The following is a 21,695-nucleotide window of genomic DNA, read 5'->3' on the forward strand; positions in this document are numbered from 1 at the left end:
CAATGGGTGACCCCCCCTCACTCTGAGATTATTCACCCTGGTCCCAGACTCTCCCACAAGGGGAAACACCCTCTCAGCATCCACCCTGTCAATCCCCCCTGAGAATCCGATATGGAGTCTGGTCCCAGACTCTCCCACAAGGGGAAACACCCTCTCAGCATCCACCCTGTCAACCCCCCCTGAGAATCCGATATAGAGTCTGGTCCCAGACTCCCCCACAAGGGGAAACACCCTCTCAGCATCGACCCTGTCAACACCCCTGAGAATCCGATATGGAGTCTGGTCCCAGACTCTCCCACAAGGGGAAACACCCTCTCAGCATCCACCCTGTCAACCCCCCCTGAGAATCCGATATAGAGTCTGGTCCCAGACTCCCCCACAAGGGGAAACACCCTCTCAGCATCCACCCTGTCAACCCCCCCTGAGAATCCGATATGGAGTCTGGTCCCAGACTCCCCCACAAGGGGAAACACCCTCTCAGCATCCACCCTGTCAATCCCCCCTGAGAATCCGATATGTCTCAATAAGGTCGCCCCTCATTCTTGGGGAGGGACTTGGGGGGGGGGGGAGGGGAGAGGGCGGAGGGATGAGGGGATTTCGAGAAACTGGGAGAAGGCGGGCTTATGGAGGTCTCTGTCCAGGTTAGAATAGATTAGAATGGATGGGTGCTCGATGGCCGGGGTAGACAGGATGGGCCGAAGGGCCTCTGCTGTAAAACTCTACATACCTCGTCCTGGTCGTGGGGCAGGAACTCAAATTTATTTGGGAGGCAGAAGGCACTGTAGTTGATGTCCATGATCTTGGTTTTGTCATTCTGGGGGTCCAGGCCATCGATGGCGTTCTCGATAAGGTTCAGGCCATCACGTCGGGAGCTCTCCACCCGGGTCTCCGCCATCAAGTAAGTCCTCAGCATTCTGCTCAGCGACGAGTGGAAGCCCAGGTCCCAGCACTGCCGGGGAGACAGGACAGCGTCAGCATCAGGGTGCAAGGGAGCTCCCGTGCCCCACTCCCCCAACACAAACTCCCCCCACACCCCCCGCCACCACCAGCCACCCAGCCCCACCCCCCAACACAAACTGCACCCCTCAACCCCCCACCACAAACTGCCCCCACCACCCCCCCCGCCACCACCAGCCACCCAGCCCCACCCCCCAACACAAACTGCACCCCTCAACCCCCCCAACACAAACTCCCCCCCCACCCCCCCCGCCACCACCAGCCACCCAGCCCCACTCCCCACCACAAACTGCCCCCACCACCACCACCACCAGCCACCCAGCCCCACCCCCCACCACAAACTCCCCCCCTCAACCCCCCCAACACAAACTCCCCCCACCCCCCCCCAACACAAACTCCCCCCACACCCCCCCCGCCACCACCAGCCACCCAGCCCCACCCCCCACCACAAACTCCCCCCCTCAACCCCCCCAACACAAACTCCCCCCACACCCCCCCCGCCACCGCCAGCCACCCAGCCCCACCCCCCAACACAAACTGCACCCCTCAACCCCCCCCGCCACCACCAGCCACCCAGCCCCACCCCCCAACACAAACTCCCCCCCCACCCCCCGCCACCACCAGCCACCCAGCCCCACCCCCCAACACAAACTCCCCCCCCACCCCCCCGCCACCACCAGCCACCCAGCCCCACCCCCCAACACAAACTCCCCCCCCACCCCCCCGCCACCACCAGCCACCCAGCCCCACCCCCCACCACAAACTGCCCCCACCACCACCACCACCAGCCACCCAGCCCCACCCCCAACACAAACTCCCCCCACACCCCCTCCACCACCAGCCACCCAGCCCCACCCCCCACCACAAACTCCCCCCCTCAACCCCCCCCAACACAAACTCCCCCCACCCCCCCCGCCACCACCAGCCACCCAGCCCCACCCCCCAACACAAACTGCCCCCACCACCACCATCACCAGCCACCCAGCCCCACCCCCACCACAAACTCCCCCCCTCAACCCCCCTGCACCACCTCCAGCCACCCCCCCCACCACAAACCCCCGCAACCCCCCCCAAACCAGCACCAGCTACCCCCCACCACAAAACCCCCCAAAACCTGCACCACCACCAGGCATCCCCCCCCCACCACAAACACCCCCCCCCCCCAACAAAACCCCCCCCCGAACCCTCCACCACCAGCCACCCCCCCATCCCTCACCAGAAACTTCCCCCCCCCAACCCCACACCACCACCACCCACCCACTCCCCCCACCACAAACTGCCCCCCAACTGCACGACCACCAGCCACTCCTTCCTATCGAACTAGAACAAAGAACAAAGCAAATTACAGCACAGGAACAGGCCCTTTGGCCCTCCAAGCCTGCACCGACCATGCTGCCCGCCTGAACTAAAACCCCATATCCCTCTATTCCCATCCTATTCATGTCTTTGTCCAGACGCCCCTTAAAACTCACTATCGTATCTGCTTCCACTACCTCCCCCTGCAGCGAGTTCCAGGCACCCACCACCCTCCGTATAAAAAAACTTGAAATACGACCAGTTGCAGTGAAGGCTCAGTGCTGAGGGAGCGCCGCACTGTGGGAGGGTCAGTGCTGAGGGAGCGCCGCACTGTGGGAGGGTCAGTGCTGAGGGAGCGCCGCACTGTGGGAGGGTCAGTGCTGAGGGAGCGCCGCACTGTGGGAGGGTCAGTGCTGAGGGAGCGCCGCACTGTGGGAGGGTCAGTGCTGAGGGAGCGCCGCACTGTGGGAGGGTCAGTGCTGAGGGAGCGCCGCACTGTGGGAGGGTCAGTGCTGAGGGAGCGTCGCACTGTGGGAGGGTCGGTGCTGAGGGAGCGCCGCACTGTGGGAGGGTCAGTGCGGAGGGAGCGCCGCACTGTGGGAGGGTCAGTGCTGAGGGAGCGTCGCACTGTGGGAGGGTCGGTGCTGAGGGAGCGCCGCACTGTGGGAGGGTCAGTGCTGAGGGAGCGCCGCACTGTGGGAGGGTCGGTGCTGAGGGAGCGTCGCACTGTGGGAGGGTCGGTGCTGAGGGAGCACCGCACTGTGGGAGGGTCAGTGCGGAGGGAGCGCCGCACTGTGGGAGGGTCAGTGCTGAGGGAGCGCCGCACTGTGGGAGGGTCAGTGCTGAGGGAGCGCCGCACTGTGGGAGGGTCAGTGCTGAGGGAGCGCCACACTGTGGGAGGGTCAGTGCTGAGGGAGCGCCGCACTGTGGGAGGGTCAGTGCTGAGGGAGCGCCGCACTGTGGGAGGGTCATTGCCGAGGGAGCAGTGCACTGTGGGAGGGTCAGTGCTGAGGGAGCGTCGCACTGTGGGAGGGTCAGTGCTGAGGGAGCAGTGCACTGTGGGAGGGTCAGTGCTGAGGGAGCGTCGCACTGTGGGAGGGTCAGTGCTGAGGGAGCGCCGCACTGTGGGAGGGTCAGTGCTGAGGGAGCAGTGCACTGTGGGAGGGTCAGTGCCGAGGGAGCGCCGCACTGTGGGAGGGTCATTGCCGAGGGAGCAGTGCACTGTGGGAGGGTCAGTGCCGAGGGAGCGCCGCACTGTGGGAGGGTCAGTGCTGAGGGAGCGCCGCACTGTGGGAGGGTCATTGCCGAGGGAGCAGTGCACTGTGGGAGGGTCAGTGCTGAGGGAGCGCCGCACTGTGGGAGGGTCAGTGCTGAGGGAGCGCCGCACTGTGGGAGGGTCAGTGCTGAGGGAGCAGTGCACTGTGGGAGGGTCAGTGCTGAGGGAGCGCCGCACTGTGGGAGGGTCAGTGCTGAGGGAGCGCCGCACTGTGGGAGGGTCAGTGTTGATCCACTCATTATTACATTGCTGTCTGTGGAATCCTGATGTGTATAAATTATCTGTCACCTTTCCTTACTTTCCAGCAGTGAACGCGTCGCTGTCTGAAGCTCAGTGTTGTCCTGACTCCAATGTCAACCAGCAGACCCGTGTCTGGTCTGCATATCTGTCTGGCTGGCTGTCTGTCTACCTTCCTGTCTGTCTTTCTTTCTGCCTTTCTGTGTGCCTGTCTGCCTGGCCAGCTATCTGTCTAGCTGTCTAAGTGTGTATGTCCATCCGTCTGTCTGTCTGTCTGGCTCTCTCTCTGTCTCTCCCTCTCTGTCTGATTGTCTGTCTTCCCGCGGAGGTGCTGGAGTTCATATGATTTGGGCCCCTGGGAGACGGTGGGGTGACTCAGAGTGAAAGGGGAAGGAAGGTGGCGAGGTCACACACCGGAATCAATGAGGTCGCTCTGAGTACACAGCACCACTTGCAGAATGGGCTGCAGGTAGGCCCGGGGGGGGGGGGGGGGGGGGGGGGGGGGCCTGGGAGACAGTCAGCCCTGCCAGAGAGAGAAATAAAACCCCGGAGCTTCTCAGCGAGAGAATCACACCCACACGGTGATGCCCAGCTCCTTCCAGCCACGGCGCAAACAGACAATCCTGAGGCAACGTGGAGATTCCCCAGTCAATCCCCAGCGCCGTCCCCCCACCCCACCCACCCTGCCCACAGGGGCTGACACCTACGTCAATCAGTGTGGAGACATCATGAATGAAGTAGCTACTCAGAGCAGCATTGGCCACCGACAGGTTCAGCAGATACTCGTTTCGAGCCTTGGTGCATTTCAGCTGGTTTTCCAGGTAGCGTTCCTGCCTCTGGGAGAGAAAGGGCAAAGGTCAATGTGCGAGGAGCGCCCCCTCATTCACCCTCCGTCCCCTCGACGCTCATCCCTCTTGCCACCCAGCGGACAACATTGTGTTCTCCAACCCTTCCTCACTCTGTATCGAACCCCGTGCTGTACCTGTCCTGGGAGTGTTTGATGGGGACAGTGTAGAGGGAGCTTTACTCTGTATCTAACCCCATGCTGTACCTGTCCTGGGAGTGTTTGATGGGGACAGTGTAGAGGGAGCTTTACTCTGTATCTAACCCCGTGCTGTACCTGTCCTGGGAGTGTTTGATGGGGACTGTGTAGAGGGAGCTTTACTCTGTATCTAACCCCGTGCTGTACCTGTCCTGGGAGTGTTTGATGGGGGACAGTGTAGAGGGAGCTTTACTCTGTATCTAACCCCGTGCTGGACCTGTCCTGGGAGTGTTTGATGGGGACTGTGTAGAGGGAGCTTTACTCTGTATCTAACCCCGTGCTGTACCTGCCCTGGGAGTGTTTGATGGGGACAGTGTAGAGGGAGCTTTACTCTGTATCTAACCCCGTGCTGTACCTGTCCTGGGAGTGTTTGATGGGGACAGTGTAGAGGGAGCTTTACTCTGTATCTAACCCCGTGCTGTACCTGTCCTGGGAGTGTTTGATGGGGACAGTGTAGAGGGAGCTTTACTCTGTATCTAACCCCGTGCTGTACCTGTCCTGGGAGTGTTTGATGGGGGACAGTGTAGAGGGAGATTTACTCTGTACCTTTTCCTTCATTTTCTCGATCTTGCGGAGAGAGCCACGTCTCTGAACCTTGTTGTCCAATCCGGGTTGGGTTCCTCCCGGCTCGCTGGACTTCCCGATCTGTTTCTCCTGCATCTTTTCCACCTCCTTGAGTTTGCTCTCGGCGGTGGCGCTCTCCAGGTGGTACGTGTGATAGGTCTTCATGGTCTGCTTACACAACATCAGGGAAATCACTAGCCGGCTTGCTCCAGCTGTGCAGGGCTGACGTGAGGCCACATCTGGATTACCGAGTGCAGTGTGGTCTCAACGTTTAAGAATCTACGTTCTCGTACTGGAGGCAGCGCAGAGAGATTTCAAAGAGATCAGAATCCCTACAGTGCAGAAGGAGGCCATTCGGCCCATTGGGTCTGCACCAACTCTCCGAAACAGCATCCCACCCAGGCCCTCCCCTTCCACCTCTACCTGTAACCCCACACATTTACCATGGCCAATCCCTCTAACCCGCACATCTTTGGACACGAAGGTACAATTTAGCATGGCCAATCCTCTAACCCGGACATCTTTGGACACGAAGGTACAATTTAGCATGGCCAATCCACCTAACCTGCACATCTTTGGACACTAAAGGGCAATTTAGCATGGCCAATCCACCTAACCCGCACATCTTTGGACACTAAGGGGCAATTTAGCATGGCCAATCCCCCTAACCAGCACATCTTTGGATACTAAGGGACAATTTAACACGGCCAATCCACCTAACCTGCACATCTTTGGACACTAAGGGGCAATTTAGCATGGCCAATCCACCTAACCTGCACATCTTTAGACACTAAGGGACAATTTAGCATGGCCAATACACCTAACCTGCACATCTTTGGACACTAAGGGACAATTTAGCACGGCCAATCCACCTAACCCGCACATCTTTGGATACTAAGGGACAATTTAACACGGCCAATCCACCTAACCTGCACATCTTTGGACACTAAGGGGCAATTTAGCATGGCCAATCCACCTAACCTGCACATCTTTAGACACTAAGGGACAATTTAGCATAGCCAATACACCTAACCTGCACATCTTTAGACACTAAGGGACAATGTAACACGGCCAATCCATCTAACCTGCACATCATTGGACTTTGGACTTTGGACATCTTTGGGAGGAAACCGGAGCACCCGGAGGAAACCCACGCAGACGGGGAGAACGTGCAGACTCTGCACGGACAGTGACCCGAGGCCGGAATTGAACCTGGGTCCCTGGCGCTGCGAGGGAGCAGTGCTAACCACTGTGCCACCGTGGCATAGAATGCAGGCTGATATCGACTCTCATTGTGAACCCTAAGTGCTGAGCTCCGCTGTAAGCTGCCTGAGGCTCGAGATGTAGATTTGTTTTCGGCGGGGGAGGGGTGGATGGGAATGAGTTGAGGTCACCCCCCCCCCCCCCCCACCCCCCTGGGAGAGGGAAGGATCAGTTAACAAGGTGAGGAACTTTCCAGGTGTCGAGCGAATGAGTTTCCCCTCCCCCACCCTCGATGGTTAATGGAGGATGGGTATAGGTGACTGGGACATGGCGATGTTCCGGGGGGAAGGGTGCGAGGGGTGCACAGTTCCCCCGGGCTCTGTTAGTGAAGGGAGAGAGGGTGATACTCACTGTCTGTAGCTGACCGGTGACCTTCAGTAGTTCCTCCTGCATCTGCACCGCAATCTCCTTACTCTGCAAAGGGAATGACCGGCTGGTTAGCTGGACGGCTGCACTGGAGTCTAGACAGACGTGTCTCCAACACCCTTCACCCTCGTCGTGTCCCAAAGCACTGCCCACATGGTGAGCTGTCCTGCGGGGCCGTGGCCAATGTTGGGGGCGCGGAAACCAACTTGCGCACAGCAAGATCCCAGGGGCTGCAGCGCAGTGAACAGCTGGATCACTGGGGTTTCACTTCGCAATGTTGGTTCAGAGTAAATACACCTCGTGGATCCACTCACGCAGATCAAATGGAGCGCCATCACCGAACTGGCCAATTGGGGTTGACACCCAATGTCAGGGGTCGTGACCTGGCGTCAGGGAACATGACCCAGTGTCGGGGGCCGTCACCCAGTGTCGAGGATCGTCATACAGTGTCAGGGGTCATCACGCAGTGTCAAGGGTTGTGACTCAGTGTTAGGAGTTGTCATCCATTGTCAGGGGTCGTGACCCAGTGTCAGGGGTCATTACCCGGTGTCAGGGGTCGCTGCGCAATGCTGGCTGTTGCCAGTCGGTGGAATGTTCCAGATCTCAGTGTGACGATTCAGTAACTGTGGAGAAACAGCCATCAACAGGCAGCACAGGGACAGTTGCCAAGGGAGACAGACATTTGGGTAACAGGACAGACAGTTGTGAAGCAGACGGTTGTGAGATGGACAGAGGGTTGTGAGATGGGACAGACAGATACGAGGCAGAGCAGACGCTTGTGAGACGGGATAGACGGGTACGACGCATGGCAGACGGTTGTGAGACGGGGCAGACAGTTGTGAGACGGGGCAGACGGTTGTGAGACGGAGCAGACGGTTGTGAGACGGGGCAGACGGTTGAGAGACGGGGCAGACGGTTGAGAGACGGGGCAGACGGTTGTGAGACGGGGCAGACAGCTGTGAGACGGGGCAGACGGTTGAGAGACGGGGCAGACGGTTGAGAGACGAGGCAGACGGTTGAGAGACGGGGCAGACGGTTGTGAGACAGGGCAGACAGCTGTGAGACGGGGCAGACGGTTGAGAGACGGGGCAGACAGCTGTGAGACGGGGCAGACGGTTGAGAGACGAGGCAGACGGTTGAGAGACGAGGCAGACGGTTGAGAGACGGGGCAGACGGTTGTGAGACAGGGCAGACGGTTGAGAGACGGTTGAGAGACGGGGCAGACGGTTGTGAGACGGGGCAGACGGCTGTGAGACGAGGCAGACGGTTGAGAGACGGGGCAGACGGTTGTGAGACAGGGCAGACAGCTGTGAGACAGGGCAGACGGTTGAGAGACGGTTGAGAGACGGGGCAGACGGTTGAGAGACGGGGCAGACGGTTGAGAGACGGGGCAGAAGGCTGTGAGACAGGGCAGACGGTTGAGAGACGGTTGAGAGACGGGGCAGATGTTGGCAGCTGGGACTTGCTGCTTCACTGCGTGCCGTGTGGGAGCTGCGATTCTGGATGGAGTTAGTGTTGGGTGGGGGAAGAGTGGAGGAGGGTATCTGAGCCCAGACCCCAGGGGAGGAGGGAGGCTGTGTGACATACTGTCTAGACGGTGTCTGACATACCACACAAACTGCAATTGTGCGCCACGGCCAATACCTTCTTGGAAATCCGCGTGACGTCCTCAGAAATGTGAGACAGGCGCAGTACAATGTTGGTGCTGTAGATCTCACTCAGAGAGACGTGATCCTTGCTCTCACGGCGAGTCTGGTCCAGGATCACATACCAGCAGTTCACAGTCGACAGCAGGTTCTGGTCCTTCCTATAAAAACAAGATTATTCCCATTTATCCCGTGTGTGGAACCCGTATCCCAGTGAGAGTCAGTGTGTGTGGAACTCATACCCCAGTGAGAGTCAGTGTGTGTGGAACCCGTACCCCAGTGAGAGTCAGTGTGTGTGGGACCCGTACCCCAGTGAGAGTCAGTGTGTGTGGAACCCGTACCCCAGTGAGAGTCAGTGTGTGTGGAACCCGTACCCCAGTGAGAGTCAGTGTGTGTGGAACCCGTACCCCAGTGAGAGTCAGTGTGTGTGGAACCCGTACCCCAGTGAGTGTCAGTGCGTGTGGGACCCGTACCCCAGTGAGAGTCAGTGTGTGTGGGACCCGTACCCCAGTGAGAGTCAGTGTGTGTGGGACCCGTACCCCAGTGAGAGTCAGTGTGTGTGGGACCCGTACCCCAGTGAGAGTCAGTGTGTGTGGGACCCGTACCCCAGTGAGAGTCAGTGTGTGTGGGACCCGTACCCCAGTGAGAGTCAGTGTGTGTGGAACCCGTACCCCAGTGAGAGTCAGTGTGTGTGGGACCCGTACCCCAGTGAGAGTCAGTGTGTGTGGGACCCGTACCCCAGTGAGAGTCAGTGTGTGTGGGACCCGTACCCCAGTGAGAGTCAGTGTGTGTGGGAACCCGTACCCCAGTGAGAGTCAGTGTGTGTGGAACCCGTACCCCAGTGAGAGTCAGTGTGTGTGGAACCCGTACCCCAGTGAGTGTCAGTGTGTGTGGGACCCGTACCCCAGTGAGAGTCAGTGTGTGTGGAACCCGTACCCCAGTGAGAGTCAGTGTGTGTGGAACCCGTACCCCAGTGAGAGTCAGTGCGTGTGGGACCCGTACCCCAGTGAGAGTCAGTGTGCGTGGGACCCGTACCCCAGTGAGAGTCAGTGTGTGTGGGACCCGTACCCCAGTGAGAGTCAGTGTGTGTGGGACCCGTACCCCAGTGAGAGTCAGTGTGTGTGGGACCCGTACCCCAGTGAGAGTCAGTGTGTGTGGGACCCGTACCCCAGTGAGAGTCAGTGTGTGTGGGACCCGTACCCCAGTGAGAGTCAGTGTGTGTGGGACCCGTACCCCAGTGAGAGTCAGTGTGTGTGGGACCCGTACCCCAGTGAGAGTCAGTGTGTGTGGGACCCGTACCCCAGTGAGTGTCAGTGTGTGTGGAACCCGTACCCCAGTGAGAGTCAGTGTGTGTGGGACCCGTACCCCAGTGAGAGTCAGTGTGTGTGGGACCCGTACCCCAGTGAGAGTCAGTGTGTGTGGAACCCGTATCCCAGTGAGAGTCAGTGTGAGTGGAACCCGTACCCCAGTGAGACTCACTGTGTCTGGAACCCGTATCCCAGTGAGAATCAGTGTGTGTGGGACCCGTACCCCAGTGAGAGTCAGTGTGTGTGGGACCCGTACCCCAGTGAGAGTCAGTGTGTGTGGGACCCGTACCCCAGTGAGAGTCAGTGTGTGTGGGACCCGTACCCCAGTGAGAGTCAGTGTGTGTGGAACCCGTATCCCAGTGAGAGTCAGTGTGAGTGGAACCCGTACCCCAGTGAGACTCAGTGTGTCTGGAACCCGTATCCCAGTGAGAGTCAGTGTGTGTGGGACCCGTACCCCAGTGAGAGTCAGTGTGTCTGGAACCCGTACCCCAGTGAGAGTCAGTGTGTGTGGGACCCGTACCCCAGTGAGAGTCAGTGTGTGTGGGACCCGTACCCCAGTGAGAGTCAGTGTGTGTGGGACCCGTACCCCAGTGAGAGTCAGTGTGTGTGGGACCCGTACCCCTGTGAGAGTCAGTGTGTGTGGGACCCGTACCCCAGTGAGAGTCAGTGTGTGTGGGACCCGTACCCCAGTGAGAGTCAGTGTGTGTGGGACCCGTACCCCAGTGAGAGGCAGTGTGTGTGGAACCCGTTCCCCAGCGAGAGTCAGTGTGTGTGAGACCCGTACCCCAGTGAGAGTCAGTGTGTGTGTGGGACAGTCAGGGAGAGGGAGAAGAGCAAATATTTAGGTAAATCACATTTAAGTGTAAAATCAATCGTAATAACAGTGGGGAATTTCAATTTCGCCAATAGTAATTGGGATGGGCAGAATGTGAAAGGCTTTAGAAGGGGTGGGCTTCTTAAAGTGAATCCAGGAGAGTTTTGTAGAAAGCCCTACAAGACTGGACTAATATTTTGAAATGAAGCTGGGCAGGTGGTGGAGGTGTCAGTGGGGGAGCACCTTGTTAATAGTGACCATAACTCAGTAAGATTTAAGGTGGTTACGGATAGGGTCAAAGATAGGGCCAGAAATAAAGGTTCTGGATTGGGAGAAGGCCAATTTTAATCGGATTGGTCAGGATCTGGCCAAAGTGGAGTGGGAGCAGTTACTTGGAGGAAAATCCACATAAGAACATAAGAAATAGGAGCAGGAGTAGGCCATCTAGCCCCTCGAGCCTGCCCCGCCATTCAATAAGATCATGGCTGATCTGACGTGGATCAGTTCCACTTACCCGCCTGATCCCCATAACCCTTAATTCCCTTACCGATCAGGAATCCATCCATCCGCGCTTTAAACATATTCAGCGAGGTAGCCTCCACCACCTCAGTGGGCAGAGAATTCCAGAGATTCACCACCCTCTGGGAGAAGAAGTTCCTCCTCAACTCTGTCTTAAACCGACCCCCCTTTATTTTGAGGCTGTGTCCTCTAGTTTTAACTTCCTTACTAAGTGGAAAGAATCTCTCCGCCTCCACCCTATCCAGCCCCCGCATTATCTTATAAGTCTCCATAAGATCCCCCCTCATCCTTCTAAACTCCAACGAGTACAAACCCAATCTCCTCAGCCTCTCCTCATAATCCAAACCCCTCATCTCCGGTATCAACCTGGTGAACCTTCTCTGCACTCCCTCCAATGCCAATATATCCTTCCTCATATAAGGGGACCAATACTGCACACAGTATTCCAGCTGCGGCCTCACCAATGCCCTGTACAGGTGCATCAAGACATCCCTGCTTTTATATTCTATCCCCCTCGCAATATAGGCCAACATCCCATTTGCCTTCTTGATCACCTGTTGTACCTGCAGACTGGGCTTTTGCGTCTCATGCACAAGGACCCCCAGGTCCCTTTGCACGGTAGCATGTTTTAATTTGTTTCCATTGAGATAGTAATCCCATTTGTTATTATTTCCTCCAAAGTGTATAACCTCGCATTTCTCAACGTTATACTCCATTTGCCATATCCTCGCCCACTCACTCAGCCTGTCCAAATCTCTCTGCAGATCTTCTCCGTCCTCCACACGATTCACTTTTCCACTTATCTTTGTGTCATCTGCAAACTTCGTTACCCTACACTCCGTCCCCTCCTCCAGATCATCTATATAAATGGTAAACAGTTGCGGCCCGAGTACCGATCCCTGCGGCACGCCACTAGTTACCTTCCTCCAACCGGAAAAACACCCATTTATTCCGACTCTTTGCTTCCTGTCGGATAGCCAGTCCCCAATCCACTTTAACACACTACCCCCAACTCCGTGTGCCCTAATCTTCTTCAGCAGCCTTTTATGGGGCACCTTATCAAACGCCTTTTGGAAATCCAAAAACACCACATCCACCGGTTCTCCTCCATCAACCGCCCCAGTCACATCTTCATAAAAATCCAACATGTTCGTCAAGCACGACTTTCCCCTCATGAATCCATGCTGCGTCTGATTGATCGAACCATTTCTATCCAGATGCCCTGCTATCTCCTCTTTAATAATGGATTCCAGCATTTTCCCTACTACAGACGTTAAGCTGACCGGCCTATAGTTACCCGCCTTTTGTCTCCTTCCTTTTTTAAACAGCGACGTAACATTAGCCGTTTTCCAATCAACCGGCACTACCCCAGAATGCAACGAGTTTTGATAAATAATCACTAACGCATCCACTATTACCTCTGACATTTCTTTCAATACCCTGGGATGCATTCCATCCGGACCCGGGGACTTGTCCACCTTCAGTCCCATTAGTCTACCCAGCACTGCCTCTCTGGTAACATTAATTGTATTAAGTATTTCTCCTGCTGCCAACCCTCTATCATTAATATTTGGCAAACTATTTGTGTCCTCCACCGTGAAGACCGACACAAAAAACTTATTTAAAGACTCAGCCATATCCTCATTTCCCACTATTAACTCCCCCCTCTCGTCCTCCAAGGGTCCAACATTCACTCTAGCCACTCTATTCCTTTTTATATATTTATAAAAACTTTTACTATCATTTTTTATATTAATTGCTAGCCTAGCTTCATAGTCTATCCTTCCTTTCTTTATCGCTTTCTTAGTCTCTCTTTGTTGTTTCTTAAATTTTTCCCAATCACTTGTTTCTCCACTATTTTTGGCCACTCTGTACGCAGCTGTTTTTATTTTAATACTCTCCTTTATTTCCTTCGTTATCCATGGCTGGTTCTCCCTTTTCTTAAAATCCTTGTTTTTTGCTGGAATATATTTTTGCTGAGAACTGAAAAGGATCTCCTTAAAAATCCTCCACTGTTCCTCAGCTATCCTACCTGCCAGCCTGCTCTCCCAGTCTACCTTAGCCAATTCATCCCTCATCCTATCATATTTCCCTCTGTTCAAACAGAGGACACTGGTTTGGGACCAAACTTTTTCCTCTTCCATCTGAATCAGAAATTCGACCATATTGTGGTCACTAGACCCAAGAGGGTCCTTCACAATAAGATCCTTAATTCTACCTACCTCGTTACACAGTACCAGATCCAAAATAGCTCGTTCCCTCGTCGGTTCCGTAACATGCTGTTCAAGGAAACTATCCCGACAGCATTCTAAGAACTCTTCCTCCATTCCACCCTTACCGACTTGAGTCTGCCAGTCAATGTGCATGTTGAAGTCCCCCATGATTATTGCCGTTCCGTTTTTACACGCATCCCTTATCTGCTTGTTTACAGCCCTCCCTACCTCAACATTATTATTTGGGGGCCTATATACCACACCTACTAGTGTCTTTCTCCCTCTACTATTCCTCATCTCTACCCATAATGATTCCACGTTTTGTTCCTCAGAGCCTATGTCATCCCTCAGTACTACCCTGATATTATCTCTTATTCATAGCGCATCAGTTAATTAACATCAGTGCAGTCATTCATCAAGAAAACAGAGAGAGTACAAAGCCAACATGTCCCTGTAAGGGTGGGAGCAACAAGGCCAGGGAACAGGCACGGTGGCACAGCGGTTAGCGCTGCTGCCTCACAGTGCCAGGGACCCGGGTTCGATTCCGGCCTCGGGTCACTGTCTGTGTGGAGTTTGCATGTTCTCTCCGTGTCTGCGTGGGTTTCCCCAGGGTGCTCCGATTTCCTCACACACTCCAAAGCTGTACAGGTTGGGGTTATGTGGCCCTAAACTGCCCTTGGTGTCGGGTGGGGGGGGGGGGGGGAATGGGGGGGAATGGGGGGGAGGGGGGGGGGGGAATGGGGGGGAGGGGGGGGGGGGAATGGGGGGGAGGGGGGGGGGAATGGGGGGGAGAATGGGGGTGGGGGGAGGGGGGGGGGAATGGGGGGGAGGGGGGGGGAATGGGGGTGGGGGGAGGAATTGGGGGGGGGGGGAGGAATTGGGGGGGGGAATGGGGGGGGGGGAATGGGGGGGGGGAATGGGGGGGGGGAATGGGGGGGGGGAATGGGGGGGGGAATGGGGGGGGGGGAATGGGGGGGGGGAATGGGGGGGGGGAATGGGGGGGGGGAATGGGGGGGGGGAATGGGGGGGGGGAATGGGGGGGGGGGATGGGGGGGGGAATGGGGGGGGGGGATGGGGGGGGGGATGGGGGGGGGAATGGGGGGGGGGAATGGGGGGGGGAATGGGGGGGGGAATGGGGGGGGGGAATGGGGGGGGGAATGGGGGGGGGAATGGGGGGGGGGAAGGGGGGGGGATGGGGGGGGGGGATGGGGGGGGGGGATGGGGGGGGGGGATGGGGGGGGGGAATGGGGGGGGGAAGGGGGGGGGATGGGGGGGGGAAGGGGGGGGGATGGGGGGGGGGATGGGGGGGGGGGATGGGGGGGGGGAATGGGGGGGGATGGGGGGGGGATGGGGGGGGGGGATGGGGGGGGGGAATGGGGGGGGGGATGGGGGGGATGGGGGGGGGGGGGGAATGGGGGGGGGGATGGGGGGGGGGGAATGGGGGGGGGGAATGGGGGGGGGGGAATGGGGGGGGGGGAATGGGGGGGGGATGGGGGGGGATGGGGGGGGGATGGGGGGGGGATGGGGGGGGGATGGGGGGGGGGATGGGGGGGATGGGGGGGGGATGGGGGGGATATGGGGGGGATATGGGGGGGGTGGGGGGAGATGGGGGGGGGATGGGGGGGGGATGGGGGGGGGATGGGGGGGGGATGGGGGGGGATTGGGGATGGGGGGGATGGGGAGGGGGGGGATGGGGAGGATGGGGTGGGGGGGATGGGGAGGGGGGGGATGGGGTGGGGGGGATGGGGAGGGGGGGATGGGGAGGGGGGGGATGGGGAGGGGGGGGATGGGGAGGGGGGGGAGTTGGGGGGGGGATGGGGAGGGGGGGATGGGGAGGGGGGGATGGGGAGGGGGGGGATGGGGAGGGGGGGGTGCGGAGGGGGGGCGCGGGGGGGGGAGGTTGAAGGGCGATGAAGACGAACATCTCGCCAAGGCCATCCCCACTTCTTGCCTTCAAACAACCGCACAACCTCAAACAGACCATTGTCCGCAGCAAACTACCCAGCCTTCAGGAGAACAGTGACCACGACACCACACAACCCTGCCACAGCAACCTCTGCAAGACGTGCCGGATCATCGACACGGATGCCATCATCTCACGTGAGAACACCATCTACCAGGTACACGGTACATACTCTTGCAACTCGGCCAACGTTGTCTACCTGATACGCTGCAGGAAAGGATGTCCCGAGGCATGGTACATTGGGGAAACCATGCAGACGCTACGACAACGGATGAATGAACACCGCTCGACAATCACCAGGCAGGAGTGTTGCCTTCCTGTTGGGAAACACTTCAGCGGTCACGGGCATTCAGCCTCTGATCATTGGGTAAGCGTTCTCCAAGGCGGCCTTCGACACACAACGCAGAATCGCTGAGCAGAAACTGATAGCCAAGTTCCGCACACATGAGGACGGCCTCAACCGGGATATTGGGTTCATGTCGCACTACCTGTAACCATTTGACCTGGGCTTGCAAAATCTCACTAACTGTCCTGGCTGGAGACAATACACATCTCTTTAACCTGTGCTTAACCCTCTCTCCACTCACATTGTCTGTACCTGTAAAGACTTGATTACCTGTAAAGACTCGAATTCCAACTATTGTCTTGTAATTGAGTCTGTGTCTATATATTGCCCTGTTTGTGAAACAAATCCTGCACTCACCTGATGAAGGGGCAGTGTTCCGAAAGCTCGTGCTACCAAATAAACCTGTTGGACTTTAATCTGGTGTTGTGAGACTTCTTACTGCGCCCACCCCAGTCCAACGCCGGCATCTCCACATCAGGGGGGTTAGCAGGGTAAAAGTATGTGGGGTTACGGGTATAGGGTCTGGCTGGGAGTGTGGTCGGTGCAGACTCGATGGGCTGAATGGCCTCCTTCTGCGCTGTCGGGATTCTATGATTGTCTGATTCTAATGACCCTTCGTCAGAGCTGAAAGGAAAGCGAGTCAGCAGAGATTTATACTCTGAGGGTTGGGAGGGTTGGTGGAATGGGAGAAAGGGAATGTAAATGAGGATACAGGAGGCTGAGAAGGTGTTGAAAGTGTCCATTAAGTGATCAGAATGCGTGAATGGCAAAACAAAGGTACAGCTTGGTAAAGGACTGCCTGAGGAAGGTGGCATTTGCCCTGGAGGAGGAGGGGGTGGGGTGGAGTGCAAAGATGTGTGGGTTCGGTGGATTGGCCATGCTAAATTTCCCCTCAGTGTCAGGAGGACTAGCTAGGGGAAGTACATGGGGTCATGGGGATTGGGCCTGGGTGGGATTGTGGTTGGTGCAGACTCGATGGGCCGAATGGCCTCCCTCTGCACTGTAGGGTTTCTCTCATTCTAAGGAGAGTGATAAAATGGAGAATGAGACGAAATGAAATGAAACAAAATAAAATAAATGGAAATGGGGTGGAGGGGGAGCGTTCATGCTCTGAAATGGTTGAACTCAATTTAGATTTACTGGGATGCTACCGGGACTTGATGGTTTGAGTTATAAGGAGAGGCTGGATAGACTGGGATTTTTTTCCCTGGAGCGTAGGAAGCTGAGGGGTGATCTTATAGAGGTCTATAAAATAATGAGGGGCGCAGATCAGCGAGATAGTCAATATCTTTTCCCAAAGGTAGGGGAGTCTAAAACCAGAGACGGGAGGAGTATAGAAAGTGCAGGGGAGTGCTTACAAAACAAATTAGGAGAGTGAAGGGGAGGCATGGACGAACACTGGCAGGTAAAATAAAGCATTTCGTAAGTATATTCAGTATATTCAGAGCAAGAGCAAGAGTAAGGCCCATTATTGTATTTATCTATTAGTGTCACAAGGAGCCTTACATTAACACTGCAATGAAGTTACTGTGAAAATTCCCTAGTCGCCACACCTGTTCGGGTACACAGAGGGAAAATTTAGCACGACCAATGCACCCGAACCAGCACGTCTTTGGACACTAAGGGGCAATTTAGCACGGCCAATGCACGTAACCTGCACATCTTTGGACACGAAGGACAATTTAGCATGGCCAATCCACCTAACCTGCACATCTTTGGACACTAAGGGACAATTTAGCACGGCCAATGCACGTAACCTGCACATCTTTGGACACGAAGGACAATTTAGCATGGCCAATCCACCTAACCAGCACGTCTTTGGACACTAAGGGGCAATTTAGCACGGCCAATGCACGTAACCTGCACATCTTTGGACACGAAGGACAATTTAGCATGGCCAATCCACCTAACCTGCACATCTTTGGACACTAAGGGACAATTTAGCATGGCCAATCCACCTAACCTGCACATCTTTGGATAGTAAGGGCAATTTAGCAATCTGCCTAACCAGCACATCTTTGGACACTAAGGGACAATTTAGCATGGCCAATCCACCTAACCATAGAACCATAGAAAATTACAGCTCAGAAACAGGCCTTTTGGCCCTTCTTGTCTGTGCTGAACCATTTTTTGCCCAGTCCCACTGACCTGCACTTGGACCATATCCTTCCACACCCCTCTCATCCATGAACCTTTCCAAGTTTTTCTTAAATGTTAAAAGTTACCCCGCATTTACCACTTTATCCAGCAGCTCATTCCACACTCCCACCACTCTCTGCGTGAAGAAGCCCCCCTAATATTCCCTTTAAACTTTTCTCCTTTCACCCTTAACCCATGCCCTCTGGTTTTTTTCTCCCCGAGCCTGAGTGGAAAAGGCCTGCTTGCATTCACTCTATCTATACCCATCAAAATCTTATACACCTCTATCAAATCTCCCCTCAATCTTCTACGCTCCAGGGGATAAAGTCCCAACCTATTCAATCTCTCTCTGTAACTCAGCTTCTCAAGTCCCGGCAACATCCTTGTGAACCTTCTCTGCACTCTTTCAACCTTATTTATATCCTTCCTGTAACTAGGTGACCAAAACTGTACACAATACTCTAAATTCGGCCTCACCAATGCCTTATATAACCTTGTAAGAGTTTTAACAACACCAGGCCAAAGTCCAACAGGTCCACCTGGCAGCAAATGCCATCAGCCTTCGGAGCGCCGCTCCCTCGTCAGATGAACCTGCACATCTTTGAATACTAAGGAACAATTTAGCATGGCCAATCCACCTAACCTGCACATCTTTGGACACTAAGGGGCAATTTAGCATGGCCAATCCACCTAACCTGCACATCTTTGGACACTAAGGGACAATTTAGCATGGCCAATCCACCTAACCTGCACATCTTTGGACACTAAGGGACAATTTAGCATGGCCAATCCACCTAACCTGCACATCTTTGGACACTAAGGGACAATTTAGCATGGCCAATCCACCTAACCTACACATCTTTGAACACTAAGGGACAATTTAGCATGGCCAATCCACCTAACCTGCACATCTTTGGACACTAAGGGACAATTTAGCATGGCCAATCCACCTAACCTGCACATCTTTGGACACTAAGGGACAATTTAGCATGGCCAATCCACCTAACCTGCACATCTTTGGACACTAAGGGACAATTTAGCATGGCCAATCCACCTAACCTGCACATCTTTGGACACTAAGGGACAATTTAGCATGGCCAATCCACCTAACCTGCACATCTTTGGACACTAAGGGACAATTTAGCATGGCCAATCCACCTAACCTACACATCTTTGAATACTAAGGAACAATTTAGCATGGCCAATCCACCTAACCTGCACATCTTTGGACACTAAGGGGCAATTTAGTATGGCCAATCCACCTAACCTGCACATCTTTGGACACTAAGGGGCAATTTAGCATGGCCAATCCACCTAACCTGCACATCTTTGGACACTAAGGGACAATTTAGCATGGCCAATCCACCTAACCTACACATCTTTGAATACTAAGGGACAATTTAGCATGGCCAATCCACCTAACCTGCACATCTTTGGACACTAAGGGACAATTTAGCATGGCCAATCCACCTAACCTACACATCTTTGAATACTAAGGGACAATTTAGCATGGCCAATCCACCTAACCTACTCATCTTTGAATACTAAGGAACAATTTAGCATGGCCAATCCACCTAACCTGCACATCTTTGGACACTAAGGGGCAATTTAGCATGGCCAATCCACCTAACCTGCACATCTTTGAACACTAAGGGACAATTTAGCATGGCCAATCCACCTAACCTGAATGTCTTTGGACTGTGGGAGGAAACCGGAGCACCCGGAGGAAACCCACGCAGACACGAGGAGAATGTGCAGACTCCACACAGACAGTGACCCAAGCCGGGAATGAAAGAGGTGCTGGTTAAGTGCATTGGCCGTGATAAATTCTCCCTCAGTGTTACCCGAACAGGAGTGTGGCGACGAGGGGATTTTCACAGTAACTTCATTGCAGTGTTAATGTAAGCCGACTTGTGACTAATAAATAAACTTTAATGTGGGAGGTGTGATCAGTAAATTTGGAGATGATACAGAAATTGGTGTGCGGTACATAACGAGGAGGGAAGTCTTAGATTGCAGGATAATATAGACAGGGATGGTCAGATGGACAGAACAGGAACTTAACCCTGAAAAGTGTGAGGTGATATGTTTTCGGAGGACTAACAAGGCAAGGGAATACATAATGAACGGTAGGATATTGGGGCAGAGTATGAGAGGGTGTGCGTCTACAGATCCCTGAAGGCAGCAGGACAGGGGGATAAGGTGGCTAAGAAGGCAGAAGGAATACTTGCCTTTGTTAATCGAGGGATAGAATATAAGAATGGGAGGTTGTGATGGAGCTGTATAAAACGCTGGTTAGGTCACAGCTAGAGTACTGGGTGCAGTTCTGGTCTCCACACTATCGGAAGGATGTGATTGCACTGGAGAGGGTGCGGAGGAGATTCACCAGGATGCTGCCTGGGATGGAGCGTCTCAGCGATGGAGAGAGGCTGGTTAGACTGGGGTTGTTTTCCTCAGAGCAGAGAAGGCTGAGGGGGGGATCTGATTGAGGTGTACAGAATTATAGGGTGGATAGGAAGAAACTTTTCCCCTGAGTAGAGGCATCAGTAACCAGGGGCAGAGATTTAAAGGAAGGGGCGGGAGATTTAGAGGGATTTAGGGAGAAGGTTTTTGACCCAGAGTTGGGTGGGAGTCTGGGATTCGCTGCCTGAAAGGGCGGGAGAGGCAGGAACCCTCACAATATTCGGATGAGCTCGAAATGCCGCAGCATACATGGCTACAGAGAATGGGATCAGAGTAGATAGGAGCTTGATGGGCAGGGCAGACATGATGGGCTGAAGGGCCTCTCTCTGTGCTGCAAAACTCAGTGACTCGATGACTCAGTCAAAGTCTGTGAACTTAAGATGTAATTTTTTACAGAGTCAGCTAACAATCATACAGCACGGCCCACAAAATCAAGCAGATTAATTTAATAAAGTGCTCACTTGGGATGGTCATTCATCACTGATAGACTTTCAACACAGTCACACAAACTGTGATCAATACAACTTCCCTCAGGCCTCCCACTTCAAAACAGACTGCACCAGTCATAGAACATAGAACAGTACAGCACAGAACAGGCCCTTTGGCCCTCGATGTTGTGCCGAGCTTAGTCAAAAACCAAGATCAAGCTATCCCACTCCCTATCATCCTGGTGTGCTCCATGTGCCTATCCAATAACCGCTTGAAAGTTCCTAAAGTATCCGACTCCACTATCACTGCAGGCAGTCCATTCCACACCCCAACCACTCTCCGAGTAAAGAACCTACCTCTGATATCCTTCCTATATCTCCCACCATGAACCCTATAGTTATGCCCCCTTGTAATAGCTCCATCCACCCGAGGAAATAGTCTCTGAAAGTCCACTCTATCTATCCCCCTCATCATCTTATAAACCTCTATTAAGTCGCCTCTCACCCTCCTCTGCTCTCAAGAGAAAAGCCCTCGCTCCCTCAACCTTTCCTCATAAGACCTACCCTCCAAACCAGGCAGCATCCTGGTAAATCTCCTCTGCACTCTCTCCAATGCTTCTACATCCTTCTTACAGTGAGGTGACCAGAACTGCACACAATATTCCAAATGTGGTCTCACCAAGGTCCTGTACAGTTGCAGCATAACCCACGGCTCTTAAACTCCAACCCCCTGTTAATAAAAGCTAACACACTATAGGCCTTCTTCACAGCTCTATCCACTTGAGTGGCAACCTTCAGAGATCTGTCGATATGAACCCCAAGATCTCTCTGTTCCTCCACATTCCTCAGAAGCCTG

The 21,695-nt window shown here is 54.8% G+C and overlaps 1 protein-coding gene across 1 annotated transcript in view; it reads right to left on the minus strand.

Moving 5' to 3' along the window:
• Positions 1 to 718: 718 nt before the first annotated feature.
• The window catches only part of LOC144488674 (SLIT-ROBO Rho GTPase-activating protein 3-like), a gene marked incomplete at its 3' end in the record, with an annotated part of 29,913 nt that continues 8,936 nt past the window's right edge, over positions 719 to 21,695 (minus strand). Inside the window, exons 4-8 of the mRNA XM_078206761.1 lie at positions 8,646 to 8,808; positions 6,987 to 7,049; positions 5,355 to 5,540; positions 4,474 to 4,602; positions 719 to 949 (exon numbers count right to left, since the gene is read on the minus strand). Of these exons, the coding sequence (XP_078062887.1) occupies positions 719 to 949; positions 4,474 to 4,602; positions 5,355 to 5,540; positions 6,987 to 7,049; positions 8,646 to 8,808 (772 nt within the window). The remainder of the gene's footprint in view (positions 950 to 4,473; positions 4,603 to 5,354; positions 5,541 to 6,986; positions 7,050 to 8,645; positions 8,809 to 21,695) is intronic.

Source organism: Mustelus asterias, unplaced genomic scaffold (assembly GCF_964213995.1).
Source record: "Mustelus asterias unplaced genomic scaffold, sMusAst1.hap1.1 HAP1_SCAFFOLD_1761, whole genome shotgun sequence".
Taxonomy (NCBI): Eukaryota; Metazoa; Chordata; class Chondrichthyes; order Carcharhiniformes; family Triakidae; genus Mustelus; species Mustelus asterias.